Source organism: Lepidochelys kempii, chromosome 6 (genome assembly GCF_965140265.1).
Source record: "Lepidochelys kempii isolate rLepKem1 chromosome 6, rLepKem1.hap2, whole genome shotgun sequence".
NCBI lineage: Eukaryota > Metazoa > Chordata > Testudines > Cheloniidae > Lepidochelys > Lepidochelys kempii.
In genome coordinates, this window is record NC_133261.1 from 12,737,138 (window position 1) to 12,755,512 (window position 18,375).

Consider the following 18,375-nt stretch of genomic DNA (forward strand, 5'->3'; position numbering starts at 1 on the left):
AAGCTCCCGCAGCCCCCCAGGATCTGTTGGATTTCAGCCAGGAGTTTGCAAACCACCCCCCATTATTGGGCGTTAGAGGAGGATTCTGGGATGTGGGTGGGACAGGCTCCAGTTCCCTGCATGCAGTCTGGGTAAGCCAGGGCCCCGGCCCCAGCCTGGCTGCTCCTCACACTAGGCAACAGCATCATCTTCAACTGTCCTGCGGGGAGCAGGCCGGCGTTCTGGAGACGCTGGCACAGGCAGGCTTAGAGCGCTGCTTCACAGGGCTCCCCTGTCGCACGGGACAGTACTCTGGGCTTTGTGTTTGCAGCTCTCCATAAACGGGCTTCAGGAATTCAGTGATGGAGGGGAGCATCGCCTACTCAACTCGGCCAGCCCCCTGCTCTCTGAAGTTAGCATTAAGCTTCCAAGCATGGCTAGTTGATGAGGCACCGTCCCTGACACGCATGTCTCCTCAGCACTTCCTAGCCCACTTATTCAGAGAGGGAGAGAGGCTCAGGTCGGTCTCTTTCATAGAATCACAGAATATCAGGGTTGGGAGAGACCTCAGGAGGTCATCTAGTCCAACCCCCTGCTCAAAGCAGGACCAATCCCCAACTAAATCATCCCAGCCAGGGCTTTGTCAAGCCTGGCCTTAAAAACCTCTAAGGATGGAGATCCCACCACCTCCCTAGGTCACCCATTCCAGTGCTTCCCCACCCTCCTAGTGAAATAGTGTTTCCTAATATCCAACCTAGACCTCCCCCACTGCAACTTGAGACCATTGCTCCTTGTTCTGTCATCTGCCACCACTGAGAACAGCCAAGCTCCATCCTCTTTGGAACCCCCTTCAGATAGTTGAAAGCTGCTATCAAATCCCCCCTCACTCTTCTCTTCTGCAGACTGAATCATAGAATAACAGAGTTGGAAGGGATCTCTGGAGGCCATCTAGTCCAACCCCCTGCCCAGAGCAGGACCAATCCCAACTAAATTATCCCAGCCAGGGCATTGTCAAACCTGACCTTAAAAACTTCTAAGGAAGGAGATTCCACCTCCTAGGTAACGCATTCCAGTGTTTCACCACCCTCCTAGTGAAAAAGTTTTTCCTAATATCCAACCTAAATCTCCCCCACTGCAACTTGATAACCCCAGTTCCCTCAGCCTCTCCTCCTAAGTCATGTGCCCCAGCCCCCTAATCATTTTCGTTGCCCTCCACTGGACTCTCTCCAATCTGTCCACACCCCTTCTGTAGTGGGGGGGCCAAAACTGGACACAGTACTCCAGGTGTGGACTCACCAGTGCCGAGTAGAGGAGAATAATCACTTCCCTCAATCTGCTGGCAATGCTCCTACTAATGCAGCCCAATATGCCGTTGGCCTGCTTTACGGTGGTTGTACAGAGCCTAGCACAATGGGGGTCCAACAATAACAACCACCTCTGACTTTTTGCTGAAAGCATCATGTCTACATTTGTTGCACGAAGGGGGCCACGCCCAGCTCGGAAATGAGCTACCTGCTACCAGCAGCAGCTCTCCACAAAGCTGCTTCAAGAGAGGGGATTGTGGAGAATCGCCACTGTGCTCCAGGTGAAGTCTTTCGGGAACCCCCTTGCCAGATCAGCTAAGGTCTTCCAGAAAACCCCTCTATCTCAGCTCCAGATCTGACCTGCCGATTACAAAGCAGACAGGACCTTTGGGATTTTAAAGTGGACGCGACGTTAGGCTTATAACAAACCCTGCTGTGGGTTTTGCAGCAGATAGCATGGCTCCACAACCCATTAAAACCAGAATACTTCAAAAGATATTAAGGTTGCCGAGTCAAGCTCTCAAGAGGCAGGAATTGCCTCGACCTCCTCAACGTGTCCCCTTCCCCATAAGCAGCATTGTGACACACACAATCACACACTAGTTTCTGTCAGAGTTTGAACCCAGAACTTTCGCCTTCACAGCACAAGAGGCCAACATCTGTGCTAAAAGAGTAGCAGGTTTCACAGACCTGTGCTAACTGGTGGCTACACAGACTTATCGGGGGGGGGGGGGGAAAGGGATAGCTCAGTGGTTTGAGCATTGGCCTGCTAAACCCAGGGTTGTGAGTTCAATCCTTGAGGGGGCCATTTAGGCATGGGGCAAAAATTGGGGCTTGGTCCTGCTTTGAGCAGGGGGTTGGTCTAGATGACCTCCTGAGGTCCCTTCCAACCCTGATATTCTATGATTCTATGATCTCTGTGGGCCAGCCACCAGCACATCACGCAACACCCACTTTGCCAGTGGGCTACACACAGCAGTGGCATATTGGGAATCCGAATTCCTTTCCTCTGGGCCGGCAGTGGGGCCTAGCAATCAGAGCCGTGGTTCCTAACAGCACAGCCAAGCACATAGGTTCGGCAGGTGCTTTCTGAGAGGCAGTGCAGCTAAGACTCTGGTCCTATTTCCAGTTCTGCCAGAAGTGACCTTATGCAAATGTAAGTCACCTGAAAGACATGGGAAGATACTTGCCTGCCTCGGAGAGTCAGGATATGAAGCCTACTAATAAGGGCTGTGAAATGCACAGCAGCATGAGCAACAGGCAGCAGAAGAGGGGCTCAGACTTGTGACGTCCCGACTCGAGTCCAGTGCAGCTTCTCTAGACTCGAGAGTATGTTGATGCAGGAGGCAGGCTGGCTGGCCGGCCCAGGCAGCTCATACAGGTTTGGGAGCATGTGCCATGCAACTGGAGTCGGCAGAGTGTTAAGAGCAAGCACAAGTTCTCCTGTGTCTGGGCAAGTGGCTGTTCCCATGGCTCAGCACTGGGGCCAGATCTGAACAGATTGTCACAGAGAAGGTGAAGAGCCCTTCTGATCCCAGGACTCGAAAAGATTTCGGGTCCCGGCTCCAAACCAGGGAAGTGCTAAAACCAGGAACAGTTGGGAAAGAATTTGGACACCGGCCACACTCACTGTTCCGTCCTAGCTTTGCTCTCAGGTAAGGCCGCACCCTTTGTGCTGAGACTTTCCAGTAAAATCCAGCCTGCAGCAGACACCAAGCCTCGGCCCGAACGGGAACAGTTTTGCAAAGCGTTAAGCAACTGTCTTTATGGAAAGTGCTGGGCATCACTGCCAGGGCCCATGTCAATGTCCATGTGTGTTATGTTCACAGCACACACAGAGAAGTTAGATTTTCTTGCTGGAACGTAACATGACTGTGTTCCTTAGAATCCCGAACGATAACGCACAGAGCTGCCCACAACGCAGGCTGCTCCCTAGGGCAGAGCGGCCCATTTGCCTCACCCTGGACTAGCTTAGCCTCTTCCAGGCTGAGGCTGACACCCCCTCCCCCCGCCCCAGCCAGTAAACAGAACCAGGAAACACCCCAACTCTTAAAGTGATAGCTTGCACCTCTAACCCAGTCCTCAATACACCACTGTTTGGAGACATAAAATAAACTGAACAAGAGGTTATTCGTTCTATTGGAAACTCAGTGTTTTTAGTTCCCTCCAGGATTGTTTCCCTCCACACACACCTTAAATGTAACCACATTTACAAATGCACATTTCCTTTGCTTTTTGCTACAAGATGCCATAGCTGCCGAGCCCAGCTACCTCTCCCACAAATCAGAGCTCAACATCCCAAGAGCTCCTCAGGAAGCCAAAAATAGCCGCAGCCACTGTTTCCGATCACAATAGCTTCGTCATGTCTCATCCATCACCCTCCAAAGATGTGCAGATGATGGACCTGCAATAGCCAGCCTGCGTTATGTGCTGGTAGATCAGGGAACCCATGCTCTGCGCAGTCACCTGGAGCAGTATGCAGGGTGCCTCCCATGCCCAGCACCAGGACACCGGCCTGCCAGATTGGCTGATTGCTTTCCAGAGAGCAAGGCCAGAAGGGCCCATTCTGACTATCGAGTCTGACTTCCTGCCCGAGATGCCCACCCAGGGATCCCTGGACTCCTGGCTGAGCCAGAGCCCCAAGATCAATGCAGCAAAGCAGCCTCTGAGTGGGATGCTGCCAGTTGCTTAGGCCCAACATTCAGCAGCTTAAAGGGATTTTTACAGACCCTAGTAGAATGATTCCTCTGCTTTGTTTGAGTTCAGTGAAGGTGCAAATCCAACCCGAGGCCTCATCGACACACAAATCGTACCCAGTTGAATTAGTTCAATCAGAGTTAACCCAGGTATGGACACTTAAAATCGGCTCACATCGATCTAGCTTCATTTGGAATTTACCCAGGGCAGCTAGAATATCGGCCAGCCTTAGAGTTGGGCAGGAAACCTGTGGTCCACCCACTTCGGTGCCCTACGAATCTGCCCCACACGGCTGCATGTGGACGGAGGCTTGTGCGAGCGACATCCCGCTCACTGCAGCCCAACAGAGGCGCATCCCCTCCTGAGCCCAGTGCCAGTTCCTGCCCATCCCAGAGACGGGGCTGCGCCTGGCCACACCTCCCCTAGGGCAGGCAGGCCAGACCCAGCTGTGCTGTGCCGTGTAGCTAGAGACTGCAGCAGTGGGGTGTCTTTTGCAGCTTGGGTTTCAAGTAAGCCCCTTCAATTCATGCTCGCTGCTGCGGCAGGACTGGGCCCGCCCAGACAGAGGCCTGGGGTCCTTCCAAAGCTAGTTTTTGTGCATTTCTAAGCCTGGCAGGAAGTTAAGAGACCTCCGTCATTCCCAGGAGATTACGGGTACACACGGCAGCTGTATGAGCAGAGATCCATATCCACAATACAATATTTGACAATGTCTTAACGTTCAGTGTCGTGTTGGATTCTCCGTCGCCGACTGTCTTTAAAGCAAGACTGGATGGTTTTCTCACAGCTCTGCACTAGGAATGATTTGGGGGCAGGTCTCTGGCCTGGGTCACGCAGGAGGTCAGACGAGATCATCACACTGGTCCCTTCTGGCCTTGGACTCGAGGAATCTCTTATGAGCTGCCTGCCTGGCAGAACCGGCAGCTCCGCTTCTCAGGCCAGCAGGACTTGCTGCCACCAGGGCAAAGCCCATCTGTGCAGGAGACAGAGCGTCCTCTGGGGCCGGTCCCAGCCTGGGGATCAAACTCCCTTAGGAACTAAGCTCTGTCCTAACCTTCCCCACCCTTGCTCCAAGGGCCAGGCACGCTTCTAGGAACAATCTCTTCTAATGTTTTGGAAAACCAGACCAAAACAAGCCACTCCCTGCACTCTCTTCTGGTGGGGAGGAGAGGAGAGAACCACGACAGAAGTTAGTCACATTGCTGAGGCCTTACAACGGGAAGGCACTCAGATAGGACGGTGAGGAGCACAGCATAAGAGCTAATCTAGAACAGACAGCAAGGGAGTGCTAGATGTCTCCATGAGAACAAGCTCATACCAGGAGCAACAGCACAGGCCTCAGTGATCAGCGTGAGCCTGGGCCTAGATAGCTCATTTCTCCTCTGTACATTTCAGGACGTGTTCCTGGGGAAGGAAGGGGCGATTCCTGCCATTCACCAGTGGGACACCCATCCCATAGCGCATTGCTGTCTCCAGCCCTGCCATTCCAGGGGCCTGACCATTCACAAGGCCTCACTTCTCAAGCCAGCGTGCTTGTTTAGCAGGACCCGTCACCCTAGTGGTTCCATGTAGTACGACTGACTCCTTCCGACCATGCTCACAGAGATGTTGCCACCAGACCCCCAGCCATCTGTCTTCAGCTGGAGGCCTTTCCCAGCTGACTAGCTACACCACCCACCTTGCCAGGTCTCATCCTTCGACCCCGGAGGGGCTAACCAGCACAGCCCAAGGCGGCGGTGCTACGGGGCACAATCCACATCAGTGGCACTATCTAGGGACTCAGGAGGTGCTCTGGGGGGCAGTTACGCCAGAGCAACAGTCCCAGGAGAGAACTTTCAGCCAGCTGGTGCCAGGGGCTGCTCCACGCTTCTGAAGCACTGCCCGGCCACACGCCAGCAAGGGCTTGACAGGAGTCCCAGAGCCCTCTGCAAAGCAGTGGGGATTAACGCCACTGCAGACCATTTTACAGCTGGGTCTGATCCCTTGTATTGCGACGCTGCCCAGGAGACGGCCCTTGGTGTGCCAGGTGCTGTACAGCTGCAGAACAATGGGGCTGCCCTGCAGAGCCGGCAGGCGAAGCCAGAGGGAGGTGGAGCAAGTGCCCAGGCAGGTTGCCGGCCCAGCCAGCCTTCCCCTGGGTCTGACCAGTGGCCTCATCTTCCTCTCCTGGCAGCATCCATGCCAGTCTAGTGCTCTGCCCCTGCCTGCTGCGGGCCCAGAGGTCGCAGGGTCCTTTCAGTCCTGCGCACGGCCTCGTATCCTCCCCGCGATCTCCCGGGAAGATGGCACACCCTGGCAGAGGTGCAGCCGCTCGTGCTCCACCTGGGGGCGGGCCAAGGCTGGGCGATCCAAGGGGCAGCATTACAGCCCTGTCGGAGTGAGGGGCACAAGCTGCTTTTGGGGGGGGCAAAAGTCACTGTGGCAAACCGCAGCTACCCGCATGCCAGTCACACGGATTCCTTTAGTACCAGCACTGCCCAGGCACACGGCTGAGGCACTCAGCAAGGAGCCCGTGACCCCGTCACGAAGTGGGCGCCCAGTGAGAGGAGGGTTACCGTTACAGACAGACCCCGCCCGACTGCAGGGATCCTTTGAACCGCAGCGGCCTGCAGGCCACATGCAAGCCGTGGACAAACCTCCTAGGAAGGGGCTGTGAGGGTCGGACGCTCGAGCTGGGCACGCTGGCCCCATGGCACCTGTTGGGAGGGGCTTTGCGACCCCCCAGGCTGAGCCAGCAGTGCAGAGACTGTGCCTGTAATGGGGGCACGTCTGTGTATGGACAGCACCCCCCCACAGGGGGCCACAAGAGCCTGCCTCACAAACCCACATGCCCCCCTAACCTCCGCTCCCCCAAACCCATCCTCTCCTTCATTTCTCAAGGCCCCAGTCACTTCCCACAAGTCATCTAAGCCTTCCCCCCTATATCTGCCCCTCCAAGGTGCCCATACCTCTCTGTCCCTGTAATGCCTCCCTGATATCCCTTCTCCTACATCCTATTCACACCACTACCTCCTGCCCCCTCAAATCCCTCTTGGTCCCAGGTGCCCTCCCCTACATACATATCAACCTCCTGCACTTCCTCCCTTCCCACCATCCCCAAATGCCCCCACTTACACCCCCCCACCCTCCAGCCCCTCCCACCGCTATACGCACACCGATACCCCTGCTCTCCTCACCACCCCATATACCAGTCTCCCCTACACTCCCCTGCTTGTGGTTTCCCATAAAGCCCCATCACCCGAATTCAGATGACTCAGCCAGACTCTTCCTTCCTGAGGAACGCCAAGTTTCCAGACAGGGGAGAGGTCTGGTCCTTTAGAGCTGGGGTTTCCTGGCACAGAGAAAGCTCCGTCAAACAGATCGGTGTCCGAAAGCCCAGGGGTGTTAAGCCAGTATCATGGTTGGAGGCCTGTGCCCCTGATTCTGAAGGCCTGGGGGTCCTTTCATGCGATACATCAGCGACACAAGCCACACGGAGCTCACTGCATCTCTCTCACGGGCTGAGTCAAACCCTGCTGGTCACTTCGCCTCACCCCCACTCCTTCCAGGGAGTGCAGATAGTCAAGGTTCTCCAAGGAGCCATCCCCTCTGGGGGGAGGCCACCACAGGGGGTACACACCACGGGGACGGGGACGGGGGGGGGACGGGACACTCACAATTATTCACAGCAGCAGAACGATGGTGATCGGAATCCTGGGATCTGTCCCTAGCACTGTGCGGGGAGCGTGTTTAGTGGGTAGAGGTAGGATAACCAACGCACCTCTATCGGAGTGGCAATGTGACGGAGGGGATAAGACTTGGGTCTACCATAATATGGACTTGGATCCCTACCATTCTGGATCTCTCGCAGCCTATCTAAGGTAAAAACAGCCAAAACTGAAGTCAGTGATAAATCCCAGAGATGTATTAATGAGAGCAAGCCAAGGCCCACAAAAGTCCACAATAACCGGACTTATTAGACTCTATTCTCTTCAAAAATAGCCAGTTAAACCTACGTGGAGACTCATGCACTATCTCGAAAAACTGTCGGACAAGCTGTGTTTAGACTAGAGGAACCTAAGGGAGCATTAGACCAATGTCAACAGCAAGCAAAGCAACTTTAGTGACCTGTAATTCAAAAATGGGAGGTGTGAATGCTTAAAATGCTGGCCATAAAACCCCCGACGCTCACATTTTCCCTCTGTCTTCAGGATAAATCTGGCAAGTCAAACTTACAGGTGCTGGAGAGACAGCATGGTCCAATGAATTGAGCACTGGGCTAGGACTCAGGACACCTGGGCTCCATTTCCAGTTCTGCTACCGACCTGCTAAGTGACCATAGCACCCTTTGTCTCGACCAGTTAGACTGCAAGCTCTTTGGGGCAGGGACTGTGATGTTTTATATATTTGTGTAGCACCCAGCACAATGGGGCCACTAGACGGTACCGAGGCCCGTAGGCAGTACTGCAATATAAATAATCGATACAGACCAAAAGTGCTGTAAGGCTTGCTCCAGCACGCAAGGGTTAGGTGATCCCAGAATTAAAGATGCCCGTGCAACTGCAAAGAGAACCCCGCTCAGCCCGTGAATGGGGCAGCTAAGGGAAGGCGGAATCTTTGGAGCGTTTAGCTGTCAGACTCAAGACTCTATTGTGCCCCTGCAAAAGGAGTTTTTTCAAGAGCTTAATAACTTGGCCAAAAATAGACCAATTTTCACCAGGATGGCAAAAGGCTCCGCAACATCCGGGCAAGCCCCCTGCCAAATCACAAGTCCCTGCCCGAAAGCAAAGAGGCGCTAGCGCTTCTCAATGAAATGATTTTTTAAAAACATGGGCAAAACAATAGGTTTTTCCTAGCCTCATTCTCGGAAATGGCTGAATGATTTTTGCTGAAACTTTCCAAAGAGATTCAGCCTGAGGCAGACACCCAGTGTGGGAAGTTTCAGCACAAACAGTTAAAGGTTGGCAAAGTTGTAAGCAATTGAAAAAAGGGTCTTATAATGGAAAGTGTCAGGCAACCTTAACTATGGGTGGAGCTGATAGATGATTATTGTAACACTCACTGCCTGATTTACAGAGCTCCTAAGATAGTTTGTGAAGCTTTCAAAACCTCTCCTTGAGCCATCCATACTCAACCCCCCAGCCACCTCCCTTTGCTCTGGGAAGCAGAAAGTTGACACCCTGCCTGGTGGATCTGGATTAGGGTATCTGTGCCCCTGACAGAGTGATAGCGTATCAATGCCAGCAAATGCTCAGCATCAGCTATGGAGCGAGAAATTAGAGGAGTGTGGAAAACAAGCCATATGACAGTAGAAACCGGAAGCGTGGGAGGAGAGAAGGGTGGTTCTATTCATTATTAGGGGTATTGCAGTAGTGCCTGGAGCATCTAAATGCAGATCAGGTTCCCACTGTGCTGGGCACTGCACAGAGTGCAGAAACAGTCCCTGCCCCAAAGAGCTCACAGTCTAAACAGACACCAGGTGGAAAGGGAAACTGAGGCATGGAGATGGGAAGGTCTTTGCTCCAGGTCACCCAACAGAGCCATGGCAAAGCTGGAAATATATAGTCAGGAGTTCTGTTCCTGGTTCTAGCTGCCCTATGCTTTAATCCAACTGGTAGGAGAACTTCTACAGCCAGCATGTGCAGGGGGGATAGGTCTGAATTGCTGCAGAGGTGCCGCATCCATCCCCTTGCTTCACAGACGCTGGGGTGGGGGTGGGGAGAACAGAATTGCCTGCTCCTAACATACTCCTAACACTTGCAGCTCTGAATTAAGACAATGACTATAATTCAACCTCATGCTTCAGGGCTTCCGCCAGTCATCTGCACAGGTCAGGAAGAAATTCCTCCTCCGCCTTCTTCCCTTCCTCCCCAATGCACAATTGGCCAGATGTATTCTGGGGTTCCCCCCAACACCTTCCTCTGGAGCATCAAGAATTGACCACAGCCAGAGACAGCACACTGAATACGGCAGTCTGGTGCTCTGACATGGACCAGAGAATCCTCTTTCTTAACTGGCTGGTTCTTGCTCACATGCTCTGAGGTATGCTGATCACCAGATCTGGGGTCAGGCAGGAATGTTCCCCCTTGGGAGGGGGGGTCTCCTTCCTCTGCAGCATTGGGCACAAGTTGTCTGCTGCAATCAGCTGGGCGTGGCTCCCCCATCCATTCCCTGCCATTGCAGGAGACTTGGGCGATGGTGGCCTCTCGGTCCCTCCTGGTCTCTGCCTGGGGCTCAAACAGGCTAGCCTCCCGAGGACTGAAATGCCTCAGTCTAACAAGTCTTGGGGCTCAACACTGGGATGAAATGCTACACGGGAGGTCAGTCTAGAGATGATTAACTCCCTTCTCGCCTTACACTCGGGAACTAGCGGCCGGCCGAACTGCAGGGGGCAGGCCATTCCACCTGGGAAGAAGAAACTGCTGCAGGGAAGAAAGTAACTGGCACAATCCAATGCAGCTTTGCATTTCTATGCGTTCAACCAGTCAGTTTCCTGGAACTCTGAACATTTCCAGCTGTCCTGCCCTGAGTGGGCACGGGGGGGGGGGGGGGCAGAGCTGCCACTCCTGGCAGCTTGATTCACCGGAGGCATCTGACCTCCTGTACATGGCCAGTGTACTGCTCTTGGGCACAGCACATCAGGTTCCCTTTGCTTCTCTGGAAGCTTGCAGGAGGAGAGCACCCACTGCAGAGGAACCAAGGGCTTTGGATGGAGTGAGCAGAATTTTGTAGAGCTGTGTTTCTAGTCATGTTCAATTAGTCTGGTCAACTGATCACAGCTCCTGCCTATTTCTCTCCTAGTGTATATTCATGGATTGGGGAGCCAGCCACCAGGAAGGGAAAGCTTCCCTTGCACCTTTTGTCAGGGAAGGCTCACAACCCTGGGTACAGGAGAGCGTGCTGGTACCAGTACCCTGGACGACCGTACTGAATGCCAGGTTGCAAGTGACACTATCCAAGGAAAAGAGCAGAAAGCAAATAATACCACCTAGTTCTTGTACAGCAAGCAGGTCAGTATTATTATCCCCATTGTACGGATGGGAAAACTGAGGCACGGAGCAGGGAAGTGACTTGCCCGTGGTCATCCAGCAGGTCAGTGGCAAGCTGCTCTCCTGAGTCCCAGTCCACTAGGTGGCACTGCCCAGCGGTGCAGTGCTGGAGGAGCTCCGTGAGCCAGAAGGTAAGTAAGAAAGAGCGGTCAGATCAGACCAATCAGAGCTAGCAGAATCTGAGCCTTTCCCCTCTGCAGGAAGCCAATTTATTAAGCCAGAAGCTTGCAGCGCACATCAAAGGCGTTACCCTGGCTTGTGGGAAGGGGCTGGCCCAGGCCTAGAGCACGCCCCTAACCCTCTCCTCATCCCTGCAGAGGCTCAGGAAAGGAGGCAGCAGAAAGCAGGCTCAGGGACACGCCCCAGGGAACGGAGGGGTTTCTCAAGCCACTGCCCAGCACTTTCTGCCCACTCCTGACCAGATCCAGAAAACGTCCGTCCCGTCACTGGGCAAGGGGCGCTGCAGCCCAGTGGGGGATCCTAACCTCATGCTGCAGTCCACTGGAACCGGCTCAGCGCCCGCCTGCACCCACTCTCGAGCCCCAGCAGCCCGTGGCCACGGCCCCTTCCCAGCAGCCTGTGGCCCTGAAGCATGGGGGTTGCTGTTCCCTACATGAAATGATCCCATCTAACGTAGCCATGGAAGTTTTTACGGGGCACGCTCGCGGCCAGCCCTTTGGGGCCCTGCTATGCTCTTGGTCTCAGTGGCAGCAGGTACCACAGGGCAATCATTTCCGCTCTAGCTCAGCTGTTCTCCTTGGGGCCTTTCCAAGCCGTCCCAGTCTCTTTACACAGGAACCGTTCCAAGGCCCGGAGCCTTTTCCTGGGGGAGGGAAGGTGTTGGGAGGGGAACCAGCAGCCATGCCCTGGGATCCCCAAAGATTCAGTTGCTAAGGAGCTCTTTTCTTTTCTGATGGCCCAGCTGATTGAATGGAGCAGAGCACTCAGTCCCTGCCACATCTGTTGCCCTTGGGGCAGGATTCACAGAAGGAGAGTGAAGGATCCCCCAGCACAAAACAGGGCAGCGCAGAACAAGGACCTTCCAGTTAACTGCTGAGTTAAGAGCTCACTGATGGGAGGACGAGACACTAAAGGCCGAAAACAGCCCCTCCGTGGCATGTCCCTGGGAGCAAGCTCCCTGGCAAAAGATGGCAGCCTGCATGGTGGATTTATAGAATAATGGACTTTAAATAGCACCTTCCACCCAGTCCACACACGCACCGGTCACTGACATGCAGCCAGGTCTCAGGCAGAGCACAGCGACTGCTCCACAACCGCACAGCCACACTACGCCCCGGTTTGGGAAGGGGAGAAACCCAATTTGGAATCCGGCCCCGGCACCCAGCCTGATCACCCTAGCACCACACGCCAGAGGGCCTCTCCTGAGCATGGCGCGGCCAGGGCCTCTGTTTTACTCTTCTCCAGAGCCCCTCACGCCGGAGGCGAAGGCAGGTTTGGAAGTGATTAAGAGGGACTAGCTAGAACAGCACATCCAGGAGCTCCAGCAGCAGGGCTTGCAGCCCCCAGCCCCCTTAGGAGCCACCGGACCGGGGTACGCAGGATTCCTCCCCCACCCCCTGACATTAGGCCAAGGGCCTGCAAGATTTTTGCCCCACCCCCCATGCCCAGGAGGAGCCCAGAGCAATGATCGCATCAACCACACTGGGAAGCTTTCTGGCAGATGCAAGGGGCCCCTTTGTGGGTAGAGAGCACCCAGAAAACCTTGCTGAGGTTCCCCCGGTGCCCCCCAGGGGCTACTCACAGTGGGCAATGGGTGACAGGGCCCCCAGCAGCAGCCCCTCACCCAAGAGCTGGGAGAGCTTCTATGGAAAGGATCAGGGTTCCCAACCCAGCCTCACCGATTTCCCCCTCCACCCCATGACTCTCAACCTGGCCCCATCGATTCCCTCCTCCGCGGTTCCCAGCCTGGCCCCACACATTTCTCCCCCACTCCCCTCCCCCGGCCGGGGCCCATTGATTCCCCTCCCCCGCAGCTTCTCTCATCCCGGGCCCATCGATCCCCCTCCCCCGCCTGCACTCGGGGCAGCGCGGAGATGAACAAAGAGCCGGAACCGAGCGCTCAGCCACAGCCGCCCCCACGGGTCCCTCGGCCAGGCGCCCTCGCAGGGACCCAACGCGCTGCCGCGACGCAGCACAACGGGCAGGCTCCCAGTGCGCCCCTCCCTCCAGACCTGGTCCCCCACGCCCAGCCCCCCACCAGCACCAGTGCGCCCCTCCCTCCAGACCTGGTCCCCCACGCCCAGCCCCCCACCAGCACCAGTGCGCCCCTCCCTCCAGACCTGGTCCCCCACCCCCATGCCCAGCCCCTCACCAGCACCAGTGCACCCCCTCCCTCCAGACCTGGTCCCCCACCCCCACGCCCAGCCCCCCACCAGCACCAGTGCGCCCCTCCCTCCAGACCTGGTCCCCTACCCCCATGCCCAGCCCCTCACCAGCACCAGTGCACCCCTCCCTCCAGACCTGGTCCCCCACCCCCACGCCCAGCCCCCCACCAGCACCAGTGCGCCCCTCCCTCCAGACCTGGTCCCCCACCCCCACACCCAGCCCCCCACCAGCACCAGTGCGCCCCTCCGTCCAGACCTGGTCCCCTACCCCCACGCCCAGCCCCCTGGCATCAGTGCACCCCTCCCTCCAGACCTGGTCCCCCACCCCCACGCCCAGCCCCCCACCAGCACCAGTGTGCCCCTCCCTCCAGACCTGGTCCCCCACCCCCACGCCCAGCCCCCCACCAGCACCAGTGTGCCCCTCCCTCCAGACCTGGTCCCCCACCCCCACGCCCAGCCCCCCACCAGCACCAGTGTGCCCCTCCCTCCAGACCTGGTCCCCCACCCCCAGCCCCCCACCAGCACCAGTGCGCCCCTCCCTCCAGACCTGGTCCCCCACCCCCACACCCAGCCCCCCACCAGCACCAGTGCGCCCCTCCGTCCAGACCTGGTCCCCTACCCCCACGCCCAGCCCCCTGGCATCAGTGCACCCCTCCCTCCAGACCTGGTCCCCTACCCCCACCCCAGCCCCCCACCAGCACCAGTGCACCCCTCCGTCCAGACCTGGTCCCCCACCCCCACGCCCAGCCCCTCGGCACCAGTGCATCCCTCCCCCCAAGACCTGGTCCCCTGCCCTCATACCCAGCCCTCCCAGCATCAGTGCGCCCGCTCCCTCCAGACCTGGTCCCCTACCCCCACGCCCAGCCCCCCGGCATCAGTGCACCCCTCCCCCCAGACCTGGTCCCCTGCCCTCATACCCAGCCCTCCCCTGGCACCAGTGTACACCCCCCCCCAGACCTGGTCCCCTACCCCCATGCCCAGCCCCCCCGATCAGTGCACCCCTACCCCCAACGCCCACAGCCCCATACCCAGCCCCCCCGGCACCAGTACACCCCTCGGACATGGTCCCCTACCCCCATGCCCAGCCGCCCCCGGCACCAGTGCACCCCCCAGACCTGGTCCCCTACCCCCATGCCCAGCCCCCCCGATCAGTGTGCCCCCTGCCCCCAACGCCCACAGCCCCATGCCCAGCCCCCCCGGCACCAGTGCACCTGCCCAGCGCCCCGGAATCAGCGTGCCGGCGCCGGGGAAGATGCGCCAGGAGCCAAGCGCCCGGCCGCGGAAGCCCCCCGAGGCCCGGCGCGGCCCGTACCGATGGTGGAGATGTGCGAGGGGTGGAACTCGTTGTCGGTGAAGCGGCAGAGCAGGCAGGTCTTGCCCACGCCCGAGTCCCCGAGCAGCAGCAGCCGGAACAGCACGTCGTACTGCTTGGCCATGGCGGGGAGCCGGGGCGGGCTGCGGGCTCAGCCCCGCGCCGCGCCTGCCGCTGCCATCGCCGCCCGCCCGCCGCGTCCGGCCGGGCTGCAGCCGCCGGGACCGCGCCGCCGCAGAGCCAGGGCCGGCCCCTTCCCCGCCAGGGGACCGCGACCCGGCCTGCCGGAGCGGGCAGGGGGGATTGACTCAGAAACACCTGCCTGAGCCCATCGCTGGGGTGCGGGAAACTGCCCCCCGTGTGACCCCTGCAACCACGCTGCCCGAGTCCGCAGAGAGCCTGAGCCCATCGCTGGGGTGCGGGAAACTGCCCCCCGTGTGACCCCTGCAACCACGCTGCCCGAGTCCGCAGAGAGCCTGAGCCCATCGCTGGGGTGCGGGAAACTGCCCCCCACAGTGTGACCCCCGCAACCACGCTGCCTGAGACTGCAGAGAGCCTGAGCCCATCGCTGGGGTGCGGGAAACTGGCCCCCCGTGTGACCCCTGCAACCACGCTGCCCGAGTCCGCAGAGAGCCTGAGCCCATCGCTGGGGTGCGGGAAACTGCCCCCCACAGTGTGACCCCCGCAACCACGCTGCCCGAGTCTGCAGAGAGCCTGAGCCCATCGCTGGGGTCCGGGAAACTGGCCCCCCGTGTTACCCCCGCAACCACGCTGCCTGAGTTGGCAGAGAGCCTGAGCCCATCACTGGGGTGCGGAAAACTGCCCCCCGCAGTGTGACCCCCACAACCACGCTGCCCGAGTCTGCAGAGAGCCTGAGCCCATCGCTGGGGTGCGGGAAACTGCCCCCTACAGTGTGACCCCCGCAACCACGCTGCCTGAGTCTGCAGAAAGCCTGAGCCCATCGCTGGGGTGCAGGAAACTGGCCCCTACAATGTGACCCCCGCAACCACGCTGCCCGAGTCTGCAGAGAGCCTGAGCCCATCCCTGGGGTGCGGGAAAGTGCCCCCCGCAGTGTGACCCCCGCCACCACGCTGCCCGAGTCTGCAGAGAGCCTGAGCCCATCGCTGGGGTGTGGGAAACTGCCCCCCACAGCGTGACCCCCGCAACCACACTGCCTGAGTCTGCAGAGAGCCTGAGCCCATCGCTGGGGTGCGGGAAACTGCCCCCCGCAGTGTGACCCCCGCAACCATGCTGCCTGAGTCTGCAGAGAGCCTGAGCCCATCGCTGGGGTGCGGTAAACTGGCCCCCCCTGCGACCCCTGCAACAACGCTGCCCGAGTCTGCAGAGAGCCTGAGCCCATCGCTGGGGTGCGGGAAACTGGCCCCCCGTGTGACCCCCGCAACCACGCTGCCCGAGTCTGCAGAGAGCCTGAGCCCATCGCTGGGGTGCGGGAAACTGGCCCCCCGTGTGACCCCCGCAACCACGCTGCCCGAGTCTGCAGAGAGCGTGAGCCCATCGCTGGGGTGCGGAAAACTGCCCCCCGCAGTGTGACCCCCGCAACCACGCTGCCCGAGTCTGCAGAGAGCCTGAGCCCATCGCTGGGGTGCGGGAAACTGCCCCCCGCAGTGTGACCCCCGCAACCATGCTGCCTGAGTCTGCAGAGAGCCTGAGCCCATCGCTGGGGTGCGGTAAACTGGCCCCCCCTGCGACCCCTGCAACAACGCTGCCCGAGTCTGCAGAGAGCCTGAGCCCATCGCTGGGGTGCGGGAAACTGGCCCCCCGTGTTACCCCCCGCAACCACGCTGCCTGAGTCGGCAGAGAGCCTGAGCCCATCGCTGTGGTGCGGGAAACTGCTCCCCGCAGTGTGACCCCCGCAACCACGCTGCCCGAGTCTGCAGAGAGCCTGAGCCCATCGCTGGGGTGCGGGAAACTGCCCCCCGCAGTGTGACCCCCGCAAACACGCTGCCTGAGTCTGCAGAGAGCCTGAGCCCATCGCTGGGGTGCGGGAAACTGCCCCCCACAGTGTGACCCCCGCAACCACGCTGCCTGAGTCTGCAGAGAGCCTGAGCCCATCGCTGGGGTGCGGGAAACTGGCCCCCCGTGTGACCCCCGCAACCACACTGCCTGAGTCTGCAGAGAGCCTGAGCCCACCGCTGGGGTGCGGGAAACTGCCCCCCGCAGTGTGACCCCCGCTATCACGCTGCCTGAGTCTGCAGAGAGCCTGAGCCCGTCGCTGGGGTGCGGGAAACTGCCCCCCGCAGTGTGACCCCCGCAACCACACTGCCTGAATCTGCAGAGAGCCTGAGCCCATCACTGGGGTGCGGGAAACTGCCCCCTACAGTGTGACCCCCGCAACCATGCTGCCTGAGTCTGCAGAGAGCCTGAGCCCATCGCTGGGGTGCGGGAAACTGGCCCGCCGTGTGACCCCCGCAACCACGCTGCCTGAGTCGGCAGAGAGCCGGAGCCCATCGCTGGGGTGCGGGAAACTGCCCCCTGCAGTGTGACCCCTGCAACCACGCTGCCCGAGTCTGCAGAGAGCCTGAGCCCATCGCTGGGGTGCGCGAAACTGCCCCCCGCAGTGTGACCCCTGCAACCACGCTGCCTGAGTCTGCAGAGAGCCTGAGCCCATCGCTGTGGTGCGGGAAAGTGCCCCCTACAGTGTGACCCCCGCAACCACGCTGCCTGAGTCTGCAGAAAGCCTGAGCCCATCGCTGGGGTGCGGGAAACTGCCCCCCGCAGTGTGACCCCCGCAACCACGCTGCCCGAGTCTGCAGGGAGCCTGAGCCCATCGCTGGGGTGCGGGAAAGTGCCCCCCGCAGTGTGACCCCCGCAACCACGCTGCCTGAGTCTGCAGAGAGCCTGAACCCATCGCTGGGGTGTGGGAAACTGCCCCCCACAGCTAACCCCCCGCAACCACACTGCCTGAGTCTGCAGAGAGCCTGAGCCCATCGCTGGGGTGCGGAAAACTGCCCCCCGCAGTGTGACCCCCGCAACCACGGTGCCTGAGTCTGCAGAGAGCCTGAGCCCATCGCTGGGGTGCGGGAAACTGCCCCCCGCAGTGTGATCCCTGCAACCACGCTGCCTGAGTCTGCAGAGAGCCTGAGCCCATCGCTGGGGTGCGGGAAACTGGCCCCCCCTGTGACCCCTGCAACCACGCTGCCCGAGTCTGCAGAGAGCCTGAGCCCATCGCTGGGGTGCGGGAAACTGGCCACCCGTGTGACCCCCGCAACCACGCTGCCTGAGTCTGCAGAGAGCCTGAGCCCATCGCTGGGGTGCGGGAAACTGGCCCCCCGTGTGACCCCCGCAACCACGCTGCCCGAGTCTGCAGAGAGCGTGAGCCCATCGCTGGGGTGCGGGAAACTGCCCCCCACAGTGTGACCCCCGCAACCACGCTGCCTGAGTCTGCAGAGAGCCTGAGCCCATCGCTGGGGTGCGGGAAACTGGCCCCCCGTGTGACCCCCGCAACCACGCTGCCCGAGTCTGCAGAGAGCGTGAGCCCATCGCTGGGGTGCGGAAAACTGCCCCCCGCAGTGTGACCCCCGCAACCACGCTGCCCGAGTCTGCAGAGAGCCTGAGCCCATCGCTGGGGTGCGGGAAACTGCCCCCCACAGTGTTACCCCCGCAACCACACTGCCTGAGTCTGCAGAGAGCCTGAGCCCATCGCTGGGGTGCGGGAAACTGCCCCCCACAGTGTGACCCCCGCAACCACG

General features: G+C 59.3%; 1 protein-coding gene across 3 annotated transcripts in view; it reads right to left on the reverse strand.

Annotated features, from left to right (window-relative positions):
• RAB15 (RAB15, member RAS oncogene family) overlaps positions 1–14,852 on the reverse strand; it is a 30,341-nt gene extending 15,489 nt beyond the window's left edge. For 2 of the 3 annotated variants that reach the window (XM_073346703.1, XM_073346705.1), the window contains exon 1: positions 14,666–14,852. In XM_073346703.1, coding sequence (XP_073202804.1) covers positions 14,666–14,789 — 124 coding nt within the window. In that variant the 5' untranslated portion in view covers positions 14,790–14,852. Of the gene's footprint in view, positions 1–1,491; positions 1,998–14,665 lie in introns of those variants that run through there. The other variant, XM_073346704.1, reaches the window with a different exon arrangement.
• Positions 14,853–18,375: the final 3,523 nt, after the last annotated feature.